Source organism: Pocillopora verrucosa, chromosome 3 (genome assembly GCF_036669915.1).
Source record: "Pocillopora verrucosa isolate sample1 chromosome 3, ASM3666991v2, whole genome shotgun sequence".
Lineage (NCBI taxonomy): Eukaryota > Metazoa > Cnidaria > Anthozoa > Scleractinia > Pocilloporidae > Pocillopora > Pocillopora verrucosa.
This window is the reverse complement of record NC_089314.1, coordinates 24,915,260-24,933,632: the sequence shown is the minus strand read 5'-3', so window position 1 is coordinate 24,933,632 and position 18,373 is coordinate 24,915,260. Positions and strand designations below refer to the sequence as shown.

The 18,373-nt window shown below is 37.7% G+C and overlaps 1 protein-coding gene across 1 annotated transcript; it reads left to right on the top strand.

Moving 5' to 3' along the window:
* The first annotated feature begins 6,369 nt into the window (after nucleotides 1-6,369).
* LOC131787910 (uncharacterized) lies at nucleotides 6,370-18,148 on the top strand. The gene is made up of 3 exons (XM_059104985.2): nucleotides 6,370-6,770; nucleotides 16,629-16,702; nucleotides 17,431-18,148. Exons 1-3 carry the CDS (start codon nucleotides 6,370-6,372, stop codon nucleotides 17,871-17,873), a joined length of 918 nt encoding a protein of 305 aa, XP_058960968.2. The 3' UTR covers nucleotides 17,874-18,148.
* Nucleotides 18,149-18,373: the final 225 nt, after the last annotated feature.

Genomic DNA, 18,373 nt, shown 5'->3' with positions numbered 1-18,373 from the left:
TGATTCCAAGACACTCGTAATTGGCACACTGAGCTAAAAAACATGAAAAAACTAATATGTTAGTCCTTAGAGGTTTATTTACACGTACTTTGAGACTATCATGAATTTACCTCGCTTATCTGGTATTTCATCCATAGGGCTTCTTGTCACCCAAAACCTATCTGGAGGTCTTGAAACGCTCTCTAGAATTTCCACCCTTTCTTCCAGAAGCTTACTTGGTGCTCTTGTTGCGTGAGCCGCGTCCGACACACTTCATCTTCCTTCGGTCTCACAGACAACATTGAGTCAGAGAGTCTTCGATCTCTTACTTGAGGAGTCCACCCATCACCTAAAAATGCAAGCTCTCTAGGTGAAACAACCACATTCCTCCAATCCGCATTTCTCGATCAGCAGTCTTTAATCATGGTGATCGAATTTTCGACTTATCTCAGGGAGTAGACTTTTATAAGCTATGAAAGACATGGCGACAAAGCTTCTTTCAATCTCTTACGCCTTAAACAGCGGAAGGATAGAGTTTTGGACAGAGTTTTTTTTAATTCGGGATCACCCCAACCTCTTTCCCATTTCAGATTTTCACAAACAAAAGATGTCACGTTTACTCGTAAATGGAATTGAAATAAAATTTTTACAATTGGTATGTTCTGTTAAATTCACTTTTGCACGCATTACCTCATAGTAATGCCTAATCTCAATAGGAGATTTCAGTGCCATAGTATACCATGAACGATTTCAGCAATGTTCTCTCTTTTGGTCATGTTACAGTGCGTTACAGCCATGATTAATGGCTACAGTATGACGCGACAAAAAGTAAACTCGAAACCATCATATCCAGACAATCCGCTCAATGACCTCGGCTCGAGGTCATAATCATAACCGCATTTTGAGGGGCTTTATTGTCTCTTTTTGCAATACACCTTTATCACGCAATACACCTTTATCACGCAATACACCTTTATCACGCAATACACCTTTATCACGCAATACACCTTTATCACGCAATACACCTTTATCACGCAATACACCTTTATCACGCAATTCACCTTTATCACGTAATTTACCTTTATCACGCCATCTTGGATTGCGTGGCGTACCAAATCGAGGCTGGACAGGCATGAGGTAGAGGGTTGTGTTACATTACAGTGTTTTGAGATTGCATGCAAGCATGGCCCACGATCATTGCTGTGTTAATTTCTGTAGCAACAACCAACGAAATGAAAGGGGTGAGAATTTATCTTTCTTCAACTTTCCTTCGAATGATTTATTGGATAAGGCGAGATGAAGGGCCAGATTTCGAGGTAAGAGTCGCGTCGTAACCGGTGAGCAGTTAGATCCACGTACCATTAGCTATCGACCTTCCCTTTCGATTGAAGACTCAGCCAGCGGTTTTTTATCTATAAAATATTTATTCATTTCATATCCACTGGATTCAATAATGAATGTACTATTCTTTGTACGTGATGTTTTTTTATTTTACTTTCGGCTCAAGCTATCAAAGGCACATAGTTGTGATTTGTATGTTTTTATTAACTCGGATTTGGTAATACGTGATAAAAAGATTCTCCCTCGTTTATTTGCTTATAATTTGCGGATTTAAACGAATTTTCCAGATAAAGCAAGGTTTTACTCTGGTGTACTCGGCTCACTTCAAGCCAGAGGATATGTATGTGACTATGGCTGGGCTTACAAGTCTGAAAACCTTAAATTGTGCCATCGCAGTTTGCGTGGACCAAGGCGGGTAAAGAGCGCCGACAAAACAAATTGCAAGCAGAAGAGGAGTGACGTCAATTCTTTGTCGGTTCAATCCGGTTCAACTGTCATAAAAAAGTGCTGGCTGAGTCTTCAATCGAAAGGGAAAGTCGATCGCTAATAACGCGCGCATCTAATAGCTCACCGGTCACGACGAAATCTGGCCCTCATCTCACCTTGTAGCGGCAATCCATTTCGATCTCAATAAATCATTCGAAGGAAAGTTGAAAAAAGATTAAATACCACTTTTATTTCGTTTTTCGTTACTACAGAAATCAACGCAGTAATGATTGTGGGCCATGCTTGCTTGTAATCTTCACTCAAAACTATATAATGTAACACAACGCTATACCTTAGGCCCGTTCAGCCTCGATTTAGTGCGCTACGCAATCCAAGATAGCGCTGCGTGATAATGGTGTATTGGGTTGAATACTCGATTTACGGACAGCCCAAAGGGTTGCCCTCGTAAAACAAATGAACAAACGCTGTCAGCTTATAGCGTAAAGATTAAAACTCCCTTGGGTAAACCATGACCACCACGACTCGCTTAGAACTAAATCCCAGAATATGGACTCAAAGATATTTAACAAATATATGCAGGAAAGACTTTCATTTCCTTTGTAGGTTATGCAAGAGCGTTTTTATTCACAGTGTCCATGCAGTGGACCTTCTCTAAAAGAGACGTGGCGGCACACCCCGCCCCCTACCCTCAAATGTTAATGGTCCGACCTACATCGATTGCGTGAACTCACATTTAAGTCATCGATTTAACTGCGAAACAGGTAATTTAGTGTTAACAACTGAGTTGAAGACGTAAATTAGCCACCGTAAAGGGAAAAAAAGCGTCAGAAAGATTGGAGGAATTGTGGGTTGTGTGTGGGTTTATATGCAGAAAGTGGAGCTACGCCATTGGTGGGAATATGGTGACGAGAAAACAAGAATAAATTAGTTGAATGAAAAGCGCTCGTTGATTCCGTGGAGATTAAGGGTGCGATATGGAAGATAAATTTTTTTTTCTAGTGTTTTGCGGCTTTCTGAACTGCCTGGATGTAAGGAAAGGCCGCAGACTGCCATGTGCTGTTTAGAATGATTAGGGAGATTAAAGTGTCTAGCGACTGGTTTGGATGAGTCCTTGTCATTTCTTTCCACGTCGCGAAGGTGTTCTCGGAATCGGTCACCTAGTCGTCTTCCTGTTTCGCCGATGTATAACTTATTGCAATAAGTTCAAGTTATGCAGAAAATAACATCGGCGGAGGTACACGTAAAGTGATCAGTGATCTTAATGGATCTCTTGGGTCCCGATATTTTCTTTACGTTGTGAATGAAAGAACAAGTTTTGCATCGTGAGCGAGCGCATTTGAAAGTTCCAGATTGGTAGTTGGTTTGAAATTAACTCCTGACTAAAAAGTTGCCTATGTTTTTGTCACGTTTGAATGGAATAAGTGGGGGTTGCGAAAAGATAGTGCCAGTCTCTGAATCGTTTTGGACTAATTTAAAATTTTTAAGAATGATAGATTTAACTGCGTGGTAGTGAGGGTGAAATGTAAGAGTAAGTGGAATGCGGTCAGTGTTTTACTTCTCAGACCCACACAACCCACAATTCCTCCAATCGCCCTGACGAAGGGCTAACGCTCGAAACGTCAGCTTTTTTACCCTTTACGGTGGCTAATTTACGTTTTCAACTCAGTTATTAACACTATTTAATAATAACAGTATTAACAGTTATTACCCCCTTTATTCATTTAACTGCGAAACGATGTTTATTGGTTCTGATGTGACCCGTTTTAGTTGACAGCGTAATTTCCGGCGATCCGTCATGAAAAAACAATTCCATTCAAGAAGAAACAAGAAGACCTGTACTTTTCCTCGAGCGCGAAGAAGACACCAGAAGTATTCTGAAAAAGAGAAAAAAAGTTTCAAGGCGTAAAGTAAGTAAGGTGGTAGACCGATTCATCAGGCAATCGAATATTACGCCATCGTGCAGTCGCGCACAGTGTTTCTAAGAAGACATCTACAGCTGTAGTTTAATTTAATAACATTGACATTTGTTCTTCGTACCTATGAAAGTAACTAGTTTTAGTTTGAAATGATTCTTCCTTACACTGAAAAAGTTTTGGGTTGACTAATGTTCACGAGTATTTTACTCAAGTAATTCGATCACCGAGCTCATAATTTACCATCCATCCCAGCTAATACGGCATTCACACCAAAGCATAAAATGCTCTCGAGCTGTGTAGAGAACCCCGGTTCAAAATGTTTTTCTTAATAAAAGCTGCTTAAAACCGAATAAAAGCTGCTCAAACTGATGTTCGTCGACATAAAATGTAGAACATTGAAAATACAATTTACTGATTACTTATATCCTAAGGAAAATTCGGTTTTCCAGTTCGGTTTCTAATTTTCCTTCGGTTAAACCCAGTTTAACTAAATATGTTTTGCTTGTGTGAATAGGTTATATTTCACCATTATCATCTGCAATCGTTGCAAATTGCATTTCGAGGCATTTGGTTTTTATTTCCTTGCGTTCTTCGGTAAAATTCAATTTCAATGAGCTCCTATAGAGAAATTCTGCGCCCCCTGTGTTTGTATGAACGATCAGCGCAGTGGTGGTTTCCACACACAGCATACCTCATCAGCGTAACATCACAAGGAAGGATTTCCTATCTATCTGAAATAAAACTTTAAAATTGAAAGAAAATTCCCATACTTCTTCGTTCTTTTCATCCTTTGCACTGAAATATAGGAAAATTTTACGCAAACAGAGGCAAATAACGTCTCAGCAAATTATTGTAAATCTTTGTCAAATTTCAACGTTGTCATCCTTTTTTTAATGGGAAGAAATGATTCGTAATGTGACAGAGTTTAAACGAAACGCAAACCCAATTGTTATTTGCCGACACAATATTTTGAAAGAATGGTGTCAAGAACAAAGTACGATGTTCATTTCTTTCTTCTGTCTAATTCGACCGCATGTAAACCTAAAATGCTAATTCTTTATAGCCGTTCATAGAGATCCCTTAGCGTAAACGAGTGATGAGCTTATCTTCAAGGTATACCATCATCTACATCACGATAATTGAAAGAATTTCAAACGACGCTGTAGAGAATCGTCTTTAAATAGAAAGAAAGTGGATTTGCTTAGATAAACAAAGAACTAGGGGGTAACATTAAACTAAAACGGAAAAGTATAGTAACATCGCAACTTCTTTCCAGAGACGCTCTCGTAGGCCGTTGCTTAGTTTCTTCACCGAAAATTCCTGCGTTTCTTTGTGTTACCCTGCCAACTTTTGCGTTTTTCGATTGGTATTCATTTAATAAACACCTGTAATGGCTGCGTTAAACGATTACCGTGATGATAGCAGGAACAAAGTGTGGGGGCAATTTTGTTTATATTATTGACCCGCTCAAGCTTAAAACAGGTGTTCGGGAAGTTAATGCAGTTTAAGGTTTCTTCAGTGTTTGAATAATACCTTAACAACCAAGTTTCGTCGTGAAAATACTTAAAACAAATCCGAAAATGTTTGGAAACGTTGTAAAAGTATTTTAACGGTAACTCAGTTCGATAGATAATTCATTTTTTACAGGAACCTTACCTTGACAGAAGTTAGCGTGTGCGCGCAATCGACCATGAATTAGCAATTTTTTCCTAATTGAAATAATTATTCAAAATTTAATACATGCGACAAGACGTTGTTTGAGTTTATTGCTTGAAAAACCTCGAGATTTCAATAAAGTTATTACAAATATATGGATCCACAGTTCATTCAGATAGGATAAGAGCAATCGGAAAAATTATCAGAATAAAAATAAGCCCTCTGAATGCCAAGCGTTTTGTTGCTAATTCATTTTGCCCCAGGCAGGATATTAGTATTTTCGTGCTGTAGAGAACGACCTTGTTCACTCAGATAGTACTCTGAAAAAATCTATGGATACAAGTATCACATACAACATAAAAAACTGCACCAAAACATTTCAAGTATTTCACATTTTAATTTTTTGCTTTTCGTTTTTTTCACGCACTTCATTAAATCTAGCACAAGCGCCACTGAAAATATAGCGAAACAACTCACTTAGGACCACGGAAAAACATAGTCGAGATGTTGATTTGCGTCAATGACGCTAAACAGTGTGGTAATGATAATTAATGCTTATTGTTTTCTATACCAACAAGGATAATTCACAAAGCATCGGTTGACTACTCAAGAAAAACCCGGAATGTGTTTCTTGCCAAAACTCTCAATGACTTTAAGTTTAAAGCGGAATGCAGGTGCTTGTCACATGCCAGTTGACATGGTTTTGGAATATCTCTAAGACAATTGACAGATTTCCAAAACAAAAGATGGGCGCAAAATTACCAACTTCGTCCATCTAATTATGGGCTCTCAAGAGCATTGTTCCACTATAACAACATTCTGCGAAAACACATCAAGTGCCCGTAGTGAGATTTTGTCTATTTAGCAAATCTGTGACAAGGCATTGGTTGAACACTAGTTTTCGAGACAAAAGGAACGTGCTTTCAATCATCATATATAACAGGACTGCTCTAGCTCCGTTGGTGAACACAGACTTTGCTATACAGGAAGGAACTTGGCAGTTGCAAGATAACGCTTAGACATATAAAGGATGGAAAACAGGCCGGGGCAAAGCATGCTGTTGAACAGTAATAGTCCAGCAATGCCATTGGAAAGGAAACCTAATAAGCGAAAGCGGAATTCTTCGGCTTTGTCATATGTAGCAGTAATAGCACACGCCATTCTCAGTTCTCCACGCCAAAGACTTCCCTTGTCTGAGATATACCAATTCATTGAAGAGCGCCATCCACAATTTACAGAGAACAGAGCCCGCTGGAAGAACACAGTCCGTCATAACCTCTCCCTTCATGACTGCTTTGTACGCGGGGAAGTGGCTTTCAATAAGAAAGGCTGCAACTGGCGGATACATCCAGGCTTTGTAGGCGAGTTCAGCCGGGGAGATTTTTCACGACACAAGTTGTCGCAGCTTTCATCACCCTCTTTGGAACATAGGTATGAAAGTTCATATGAAAATCCTTTTCCTGTGGGTCCAGTTACCTCATGCAGTTGTTACATTTGTGGGCCAGCCAAGCTGTATCTGTCCTCTACTGCCTTGCCGCAACATTTTTCTGGAAGGGGACTACAATACATGCAACTTCCACAGCTTCCTTGGAACAATTGGATTTTCTAAACTCAGTTTGCCGCACCTACATAAACAAGAAACACACTCCAAAACATCCTTGGACGCCCAAGGCTTTGTTCCTCAGAAAAACTGTATGTAAAGGCTTTATTTCACGGTGCTGCTAAGACGTAATCGAGCGACTTTGTTAGGTTTTATCACGGATGTAATACATAGCACAAAAGAAGGTGTTCCTTAGCATGAGAATAATATTTTGTAAAAAGGAAATAGGGTTTTTGCCTTCCAAATGGACGAGACTGACAGCAGATACACAGCATCCACAAAGATGCTCTTCTGCCTTATGAAAATCTATATTTATGTAAATAGATAAACGTCTTTTGTCAGTAATAAGATTCATGGGTCACAAATTTTTAGGTCGCGTGCTTTTTTGATGTTTTAGGTGTCTGTTATTAGTCTTTTTTAATCCTCAGGCTACTAAAAAATCCACGACAATCCGTTTTGTATTCAAAGATTAATTAATAAACACAGTTGCGTTTATTGCCAAGCATTTCTATTCTTTTTTTCCAATACTCGTACTAAGAAGGGCGAGAATTCTTAAAGCTAAATCTCAGTCAAGGATTAGGGTACAAAGGTTTTCCTGGGGAGTAGTCTTGAAGCTGATTTACTTAGCCAGCTTGAGAACCAAACAGTCAAAAACGCCTTCTTAATAGAGGCGAACAGCATGTTATGTTCCGCAATTCAAGCTAATTTGTCATTCAAGTCGAGATAGAACATCAGCAAAACCACATTCCGCACTTAGTTTACCTCGTGGTACAAAGGGCCGCTCTTGATGGGACTTTAAGTAACACGTGGTCTGCTGGACAGCGATCGAGGGCCAAGCGGATTGACTTACTGCGAAACGATAACTTCCCCATCACTACAATATTATACAAGACCAAGTTAAAAATTACACAACTATTAAATGCTTGAACAAAAAAAAAAAAGCTTTTCTTAACTTCAGAGGGAGTTTGCATACGATCATTAAAAACGAGTGCCAAATCTACTAAATTGAGGTTAATATCAGCCTATGTTACACAAGGTTAACAGAGAAAGCCAATTTTTGGCTTTAAAGAGCGATTATTTTTTTCCTAATTTTCAATTAGCATCTAAACTAATTTCGGTTTTCCTCTTTCTACAGAGATCTCCTCTTTAAATGGTACAAAATAAACTGTTGTCATGGGAAATCAGGATTCAGTGAAAACTTACAAAATGCTTTTTGATAACGTAAACCATTTCGCAGCCTATGAAACACGTGCTCTGGAAAACAAAAGAACTCAATAACGATGTTCCGAAAAAACTTGCAGACCTTAAGTATATTTTGTCAAGATGATTCACAACTAGTAGGTTTAATTAGAAGGATCCTTTACATTCAATAGAAGTATGAAAGGTGCAACTGTCTTATCAATTTTATAGTTGTAGTTCTAGAGTCGTCAGATAGCGAAATAAAAGTTTTGGGTGGGTTAGTTTGAGTCTTTCATATAGTGATGGTTGTGGAGATCTCTTCTCTAGGCTTTTTTTAGATAAAAAAGAAGAAGATTAAACACAACTTCCTTTGACAGCTAGCGTGTGTTATTTCTGCATAACAAACAAAGCACATATTCAATTTAATGAATTGGGTCTTTAATGAATGCTATCATTGCCATTAGCACACCTTTACGCAGTGTAACTAACTTGCCATTTGGCCCGACGAGTTTTTTTTTAAATGATCAAAATACTTTACAGTCCTATATAGTGTAAATTTTAAGGCAATATTCAAACATATCAACATGAAAAAAGAACTTTAATGCGAAGAAGTCGCTAAACTACATCTCAGCCTGTTAGACAATCGTGACAAGTTTGTCACGCAACATTCATCCTTGTTAAACTCCGTCTATTTTGCGGACTCTGTCATTGAAATGTCTGTAAAAGAGCAAATGCCAGCTCGTTTTTTGAATTTGTGTTGTTGATGTTTTGTATTTGAGCCGTTCTCTCCAAACACTTGTCTTTCCCAATCATTTGCTGAAACATGGCCTCCAAAAGACTAATAAATCAAACTATAGAGCGACTTAAATGATTTCGATGGGAGGCAAATGATCCATTAACTTGGTAATTGAACATTAAACAACGTTAATGATACATTTTTTCAAAAGGATTCATACAAAACTGTGTTTCTTGATATCGGACCGTTCCTAGGTTTTTATCGCGAAGTGATACCGGCACATTCTGTTTTGACTAAAATAAGCCAAGAATGTGGCCTAATAAACTCGTCGACTTAATAAGTACCTATATACCTCATATAATTGGTCTCCGCTTTCAATATAAAATTGTGGTATTTCTTCGGCTTTGTGCTATGTACCCCAAATTAACCTTCCTAAAAAAGAACAAAGCCATTTTCTTGTTCATTTTTCAACGATATTGAATAGTGGTAATGTGAACTTATATGAAAATAAAAAAAGAGATTAATTGCAATTATATCAAAGGAGGATATCGTTCAAACAATTGTGTGTTAGGACGCTATGGATGATTTTAAAAAGGGATCAAATCTTTTTAGGCACAATGCCTCAATGTTTAGAAGTATTCAGTTTAAACATGGCCCGTAGTATTTGTCAGACGGGTAACACGTGGAAATATTAGCGCAGGTCTTGGCAAATAAGGTTGAAGGTATGGTATGTCGTTGCCAAGGTTTTCTGAAATTACTGAGCTGTGGCAAACATAAAAATAACATGTTTTCAAGATAGACATGGAAAAATAAAACGGAGCCGTCTTCACAATTTGCCATCATTCATAAACTACAGAAATTCATACACTCTCTACTCGAAGTTCAACGCGTAAACAAATCACAGACGAATAAATTTGTAGCATTGTTCTTCCTCGAAGGAACAAAACCAGCAGACCTTTTGGTTAAAACGGACCGCTGTCTGGAGATTGATATCGTAAATTAGCGCCTTGCTTTTCGTAGTTTAAAAATAACATAAAACGCGGCTAGATGAATTAATTTTCATTCATCGATTTTGCAGAGTATTGAAAAGCTAACTCAACACATGCTAAACACGACTCGAAACTGGGACCGGAATAGAAACATTTACTTCCTGCAGCGAAAATTCTTCCTGTTATCATGTTCGCTGCTTTAACCACGTGCTTTAGCATTCTCAAGTTAGATATTTAACACTGAAACATTTACAACAAAAGAAGTTTGCACTTCAGCTTTAACAAGCCTTCCGTATGTCAATAAAGCCATTCCTTTGGTTCCAAGTCAAAACTATGGACGTGAAAAGGGTACACTTGGCCAAATTTGAGTCTTTTGGGGTTTGTTAACCACGTTTTCCACATGAACTTTTAACCTACTACCTATGTCCTGCAGGCATTTTGGCCCAAAATTAAATTAAAATAAAAAAAATAGTGTGAGATATGAGAGTCTGTTTCGGCGGGGAACGTTTAATCAAATCTTTGAATCGCAACACAGAAAAACGTCTGCTTGCCATAGAAAGAATCCATTGTACAATATTCAATTAGCGCGTAAAATTTGTATATAAAAGGCAGTCTTAAGGCTTTTTCATTAAAGACTTAATCTTTGCGACAACATTTAATTTGCCCGTAAAAACCTGTACATTAAAGGAAATCTTATTGCTTTTTCATTAAAGATTTAATCCTTGCGATAAGTTACACAAAAATTTTCAACGCTTTGAGGTTTCTAAATTCACTACGATATCAAACAGTAATAACGATAGATTCCAGCCAATTTCGACGGTGAAAAAAATCAAACAACAGTTGCTCGTCAAAACTTTCATGAAATTATATCACACAGATCAAATGGGCCACTGACCATTAGCTTTTTGATTACATTTCGTATCAGGTTTAATTTAAGTAATTTGGCCTCTCTCCGTCTCTGTTGTCCTAGTGTCGAGAAAATAATGTAGGAAAGAATGCTCAACGGAACAAGAGGAAGCCATCGCCAAATTATAAGAAGTACACGCGGAACTAACTTTTAAGCGGTATATGCACCCACGTATAATTTTTTCCAAGTTTGTCATCCAGGTGCTTTCGACATTTGAGTTCCACACACTCAACAAAATCGTCGGCACATGTATCACAAATAATAGAACAAAAGACATAATGGGAACGGCAAAAAGGTGGTTAATTTAAAGTTCAAGACGTAACCTGAGTGGTCTTGGTCTTTTGATAAAAATAAAATTTTAAAAAAAACCAAGCCTCTATCATCTGTTAAATTGGCCCAACTTCAAGACTGAAAGGAGGTAAACGCATAAATACATACTTGGTGAGCAATTGAAAAGCATTATGGCAATAAATTAGATAAGTCTTACAAATGAGGTTCGGTGGTAGTTGAACATATATGTAAGATCATTGGTAGCTAATTTCGAAAAATCTCCAGTTTTCTCAATTCAATCTAAACAAATTAAATTTTTTTTTCGGAAAATCTCACGCACTAGCAGACAATAATTGTTCTTTTTTATTTGATCTTTGGTGATAAATGGTACCTGATTACACCCCGGAGGCTGAACAAAACCAATAAGTACTCATTCAATATACAACACAGATCTTTGGGCCTTCGTTTTGTCTCAGTATTGTCTAAAATCCATTTATTTTAAGTCATTTGGACGCCGGGAGCTGGATGGTAGCTATAGCTACGAGTTTTACAAGTGCATTTCACAATATATCTAACACATGGCGAATTGCACTTTTGTACGTGTCGCCAAAGAATGAATTTAAAACATCACCTAATACCAACCTAGAGCTTTAATGGGTGCTAATAATCTCGTCACTTGTTTCAGTGTAAACACCATCCTATAGAATTATTCAACTTCATTGACACTAACTTTGGTTCCCATATTAAATTCTCTTCTATCTGACAAAGGAGATTTGGTTCATAAATTCTGTGCACATGCACTGCACGGCTCTTATTGGGTGAAGGAAGTCCTTTTATGATGGTAATCCGCTTGGTATTAACTTTGAGGTAAAAGATGTTTGATGATGGACCACCTTCATGTTATCACGCACGTAATATTTTCATCAAAATAAGAGGCAGAAAAACAGAGTAAATTCTGTTCAGCAAATGGTACACAAGAGGATACGGCTTCTTTAAGCTCAGTTAAGCGCCTAATTAGGAGTGCCCTTTGTGATCGAACAGAGAGTTCTGTTTCATAATTTGAACCGTACATGTCTATGAAATACGGCGCAAAAAAGGCGGGAATTTTATTAAAAGCACCGTAATAAACAGAACGCTAAGTGCTTACTCAAACTTCACGTTATTTTTAAAATTGATATCTAAAGATCGTTTAAAAGAGTCGTTTGGTTAAATAAATGTACTTCATCTGCTGCCGAGTTGAACTCAGCTATTATTTCGTTGTGACATTTTCGAGATTTCTTTAATTACTAACGTGTACCCTGAAAGTCCCTCGTGTGTATCTTTTATAGACGCAGTAGCTCCCTAAAATGTTCGTAGTCATGCATAGACAATTGGATGAGAAGATTAACTAAAAGCAAATCAAACCATTGAAAAGTGCGCCAATTTCAAGTTAAAACCTGCTAACCTATCTAACGCAACGAAACAATATTGCGGCCACTGCTTTGTCTGTAAGAGTTTGTTGCTTTTCTTAAAGTCTACTGTTTACCCATAGTTCTATTCAATGTCATGACAGTGCCAAGTCATGAAAACACGTTTCACGTGTTTCCAAGATGGTGGTTAAAGACCATCAAAGGTGTAGATGTTGCAAGGAAAACGAAGAATCTGAGCAATTGTATCTAAAAACACATTTTTTCTCAGTAAAAATAACTTTTTTTGTTTGTTGTGGTCATCCAATTTAACGCCATTATTTTTCGATATTTTCTAGTTATTCAAATGGTCTGTTTTCATCCGTAAAAATTATAGCTTTTACAAACAGCCATTGTTATACGCGTTGGGTTTTTATACTCGTAACTACGGCAATTGAAGAAAACATTAGGGTTTTAGTCCTTATTATGAGCAAAATCTGCTATGGATCGATCAGAGACGAAACGGCTTGAACTTGAGTGACACTGTCTCTTAGGCTCGATGAGCGACTATTGATGAGCTCAGAGAGAATAACTCATGATTAAACCGCAACCTTTCTTAGTACCATCCCTCTTGCAACAGCCTTCTTTCAAGTGTCCATGACACGATTTTCCCAAGACCAGGATGGTTGTACAAAAACAAGTCGTTGCAAATCTCAAGTGAACGGATCTTCTCAAGCAACCAAAGTATTTCGTCTCAATACAAGATCTACATCAAACGTATGCTTCACTTGAGGAGAAATCATGGAAAGGTTTGTTTGAAGGTTTACAAATCTAGTGATGGGATACTCATTTCAAGCCCCTGAACCTTCACCTTGGTAAACTCCCCCTGCCCGTTGTCCATCATCTGCCATAATCCCTTTAACAATGAATTATGATTCATATTTTCACCCTCCAGAGTCATCGATACGTAGATTCTGTTAACCTTTTAACTCCCAAGATCTGATTGATAATTCTCCTCTCCAGCTGCTACATATTTCCTTGTAAATTAGTTGTGTGAATATGGTATTAGATCAAGATAACAGCTTGTAACTGATAAGTTTAAGTATTCTTATGACCTCTTTGCTGGATGATGTTTAGATATTACGAGGAGAGGTTACTTGTTAATTACTTTTGTTTAACAACATTTGATTCAATGCTAAACGGACAGGCAATGGAAAAAGTCAAACAGAGAGGGGGGGAGTAGATTATCAAATAGGGGATGCTGCCTTCACACGGGACCAACTTGAGAGCTGAGAGCCACAAAAAAAAGGAAAATTAACGACGACAACAACAACAACAAAAGAGAAATGAAAAAAAATGATCCAGTGATGAATTAAAATAATTATCTTTAAGTTACATTTCTAATAGGAAGTGCTAAATCCTAAAAGATTGGATTTGACTCATTTCATAATAATCTGTGATGATATCGTTTACAAGAAACCTACTGATACAATGTTCTTAGTTAAATACACTATTCCACCGTTTGTTTTAATGCATACCTCATAACCCGCTCAGAGGATAAATCCGTGTCTGCGTTATTTTGAACATTTAAAGAGGTCAAGTTTCGACCTTTAGCTTTTGACCGAAATCATGAATGAATCGAAATAATCGCCATTGTGTTGAGTTTCATGGTCAAATCACGTCAACGCCTTCGCCAATCGCAACAACAAAAATAACAGCTTGAATCAGAAAAATTAACATCGAAAGCACAAAGCACACAGACTTCATGAATTCCAACTTAGTGATCGAAGAGACATGCACTATATCTGAACGCATACCTATCTACAATTAAGTTGTCTGTAAATCGTAAGGCACGAAAGCCCTCTTTTTTCCGTAAACTCTTATCACACTCTTCCGAAGTTCTTCCTTTGCTTTTTCAACGGATTCAACAGAGTATCCAAACAACAAGGGCATATTTTGGGAGAACATTAACACGCAGCGCGACGATCAAGTGACGGCCTTGTATACTACGGTGAGGAAGCGAAGAGCTCGATGAAACGGGGTGGGGAGGGATGGGGTCATAAGACTTGGTGAGGTGCATGATTACGGGAGAATAAATACTGAAATCATCCGATTCTTCTAAAAATCTATCACAAACATTCAACCGAGACCGTACAAAATCGACTGTTTTGTTATTTAAGAATTAGTTTTTAATACCCGTAACCCTAAAGATTTAATATGAAAAGCCATCTAGGGATTGAGCAATAATAACACCCTGCGTTCGATTAGACTACGAGCAGCCGTGGTGCGAGTCAAAAAAAGAAAAAAAAACAGCGGAAGAATGTTGACGTTAGCGCGCCGCGGAGAGTTCTAAGAGGGAAATCGATGCGCCGCGGGAGCTCCGTGAGCGAGGGGCTCGAGCGCCTCACTCACGCGCGTTAACAACAACTTTTTTTTCACTGTGACGGACTTCGCCGAAAAGGAGGAACTGCTCATAGTCTAGCGTTCAATCGGAAAAGCTTAGTAGAACTTCCTAAGATCTCTTGCCCATAATATAATAGTCAGTAAGAGGGATTGAGGAATTTCTCATATCTGGAAGGTTCGACAGGCGCAATTCCGTTTCTGGTTTGACGAACTGTCTTCCGGCCTCCATGAGAAAAGCGGAAAGCGAAAATTTTGGTCAGAACGTGAAAAACACTCTGGCAGCACATTTATATTGGTTAAGTACACCTTTTAAGCAATTATTTCGACTCTAACGACGTTTTCTCTTACTAGGTTTAGCATAATTCATAATAAAAAGGAGATTAGATTACATTTTTTCAAACTTGAAGCTTAAAATAGCGGAGACATACCGGTGGGATATCCTGTTATGATCACAGAGCGGAGATGCGTTTCCTTTCATTTAGCAATAGTTTCATACACGTTGAACAAGAAATTCCACATGTACGCACGCCTATGTATCATTTTCTATTTATTTTATATGCCTGTTTGTTTGTTTGTCTTTACATCTAGCCTTACGTCTTCAACAAAATCTGTTAAACCAACCCATTCAGAATTATGTTGTAATAAAATGTATTTTTCAACAAAAACAGGAAAGCGAACTCTGTACCGGACGTGTCAATTCACGACTAGAAGTAGTTATGCGGTCTTAAGCTAAATATGGTCAATTTTCCTTCTCTTGGACAGGAAATGCGAAAAAGAAAACGAAATTAAGGAAATCTGGGATTTTTCTCGGAGAAAGTTTGGCTGCATTGTCGTATTTCACGATCATAAGAACGCCAATGAATGTGAGGGAAATAAGTACTGTTAATAACTTGTAATAATTGAAAGTGTGACGGGCAAACTGTCACGCGGGTAAATTATCATTTCGCGCTTCTAATTTAATTATTTGATCCATCGATTGACGATTGGTTGACCGACTGTAATTTCATGTTCGCTGTGATGTCGAAAGTTATATCAGTGAATAGAAGGCTGAATGAAAGCATCGCCAACGAATAGCTCTGTACAGAGGTAACCTTTTCTTCAAGGGCAACAGAAAACCCTTGCCGGAGAGCTTTCTCTTGACAATGAACATTTAAAATGACTGTAGCTCTGAAAGCGCAAATCGTGCAAGCCTGCATACTCGTTTAGTTCTATCGATATTTATGGTCTAAAAATTTAAGATAGATATATATATATATATTTATTATTTTTTTTTTTTTTAGTTTCAGTCTCAACGTATTATCGTTATTCTGTAGTTTCGTTTCCCTGATTGTAAAGGTGTTGAACTTCAGGAATATTTGGTGTTAAGGTTACACTCCATATCTTATCGAAACGACTACTTCTCTACAACGGCCCCTCTATTCTGTCTCAAAGGTAACTGTTGTGAAGAGGTTGTGTTGCACTTGTCCATAGTTTGAGTAGCTCTTCACGAATATCCATAGATCACAATCACCGACATACTTTCTTCCAAATTAAATGCTAGGTCAGGCTGTGTCAAGTTTTCGGCATCAAGCATTTAGTGACGTCCTATTAGAACCATCACGTACTTCAAACGTAAACCAAAGAGGAACATTAATAACGTCTACCAATAGCAGCTTGTAGAGCTCCAACTGAAAGAATCTAGACTTCCTATTGTGCTACTTCCTCAATCACATTATTGGATAGAGTACCTACTGATAAATATTCAAATACATAAACACCGACGTGGCACTTAAACGAATCGAAAGTTGTCGAAGCGTAATTCTGAGTCACTTGAAGCAGTGAACGGCATCATTTCAAAGAGGGCGAAACATGCTGCTCATTTTCGTCATCATTTTGGCTTCAGCCGCAATACAAGGTATGTTTTTGTTCATGATGTAGGATATATTTAACACCTTAAGTTGCCAAACTTTTGATTCTAAGATATTCAAAGCTTAAATTGGATCATAATAGAGTGCTTGGTTCTACAATCATTTCGGCTTAATCGTAATACGTGGTAGATTTTCGTTGACGATGCAAGGTATATGTAACACTCAAACTTAAATTGTGAGACTGTAGATTCTGAGACACTGGACGTTTGAATGCCGTCATTTCGAAATTGGCGCAATGTGCTGCTCATTTGGTTTTTGGCTGATCACTTTGGCTTCGGCTAAAAAAGCGGACATGTTTTTTTTTGATGATATATTTATCAGGACATACTACTATGGGGTAAAGTTTTGTAGATCAAGAAGATGTAGGGTATTCTATTAGGCTGACATAAGTAACTTCATCGCCTATGTGGATCGAGCGATCAACTTAGATGCTTTTGCATAAAAAAAATAACGAATTTTTGTCTACATTAAAGATTTTTATCTTATGAGCAACAACTTTTATTCCCGTTAGATACCTTGTTCACGGGTCATATGGTATTCAAATAATGTTAGGCTATCGATTCCATAATTTTGACATGAAACACTTGTAAACAGAAATTTCATCTGGCTTTTTCTCGTTAGACGTAGAGTGAGTATGACCTCCTATAAGCATGCCTTTAGAAATTCCTTAATGAAAATTTTGAGACAGAATCCTTTCTTTGTAAATTCTCAAAAGGTATAACCGCAGAAAGAAAGGTGGATATACGATTTTTTGACAGAAGTTACACCGCTAACCAAGAGGAAATAGAGAGAAAATTAAGCAGAGCAGCCCTGATCGAGCGGGGTTACAGTAAAACAACATCTACCCAAACAGACGAAGGATTACTTCATCTCATCGTCCGCTATAGGAAAATCGTCCCCTGCCACAATATCACAAAAGTCGAAGAAGAATTACGTAGAAGTATGCCTGGTATCTGGGGACAAGATGTTTCAGACCAAGTTCGAAAAGAAGCCCTAATGAAAAAATGGAAAAATCAACAATGTACCGCCGGAATTGAAATTCATGTTCCCAAAAATGCTTGTCAACAGAAAAAGAAAGTTGTAAAGCGTGGAATTAAGCTACATTGTGAAAACCCCGATTGCTTTTTTTGCTTCCGAGTTTCGTCAATAAGTCAGTAAACCGGCCGTTAAATTGTAATTTTAGCATTAGCTGACACTTAAACTTCAACTGATTTTTGACTAGTTTGAAAATTACATCGATTTTTAAAAACATCATAGTATTGTAGCAGATCAGTGACAATTGTCAACTAGTCATTTAGAAGCTTCAAATGTAAAACTGAAAAATGTAATCATTAATTAGATCTATTTGCCAAGCACACGCTGAGTAAAAACTGTGAAGACAAGGCAGGCAACTAAGCTCCTGATATGGACAATAAAAGCTATTTTGCATCAAATGTGAATTACAGTGATCATTTACGACGCTTTCATAACAAATGCACATCTTTGAAACACATGAACCACGTGAAACGACAAAAAGTTTGCAAAAAAAAACTGGCCAAAAATATCGATCAAAACGCTCTTAGTTTAAACTCTATGACGGAGATCTTCGAAAAAAGGAAAGGTATTTTAATTTTCATACGCTTTGCGTTGACTCCGGGTGGCAAGGTAAACGAAATTTA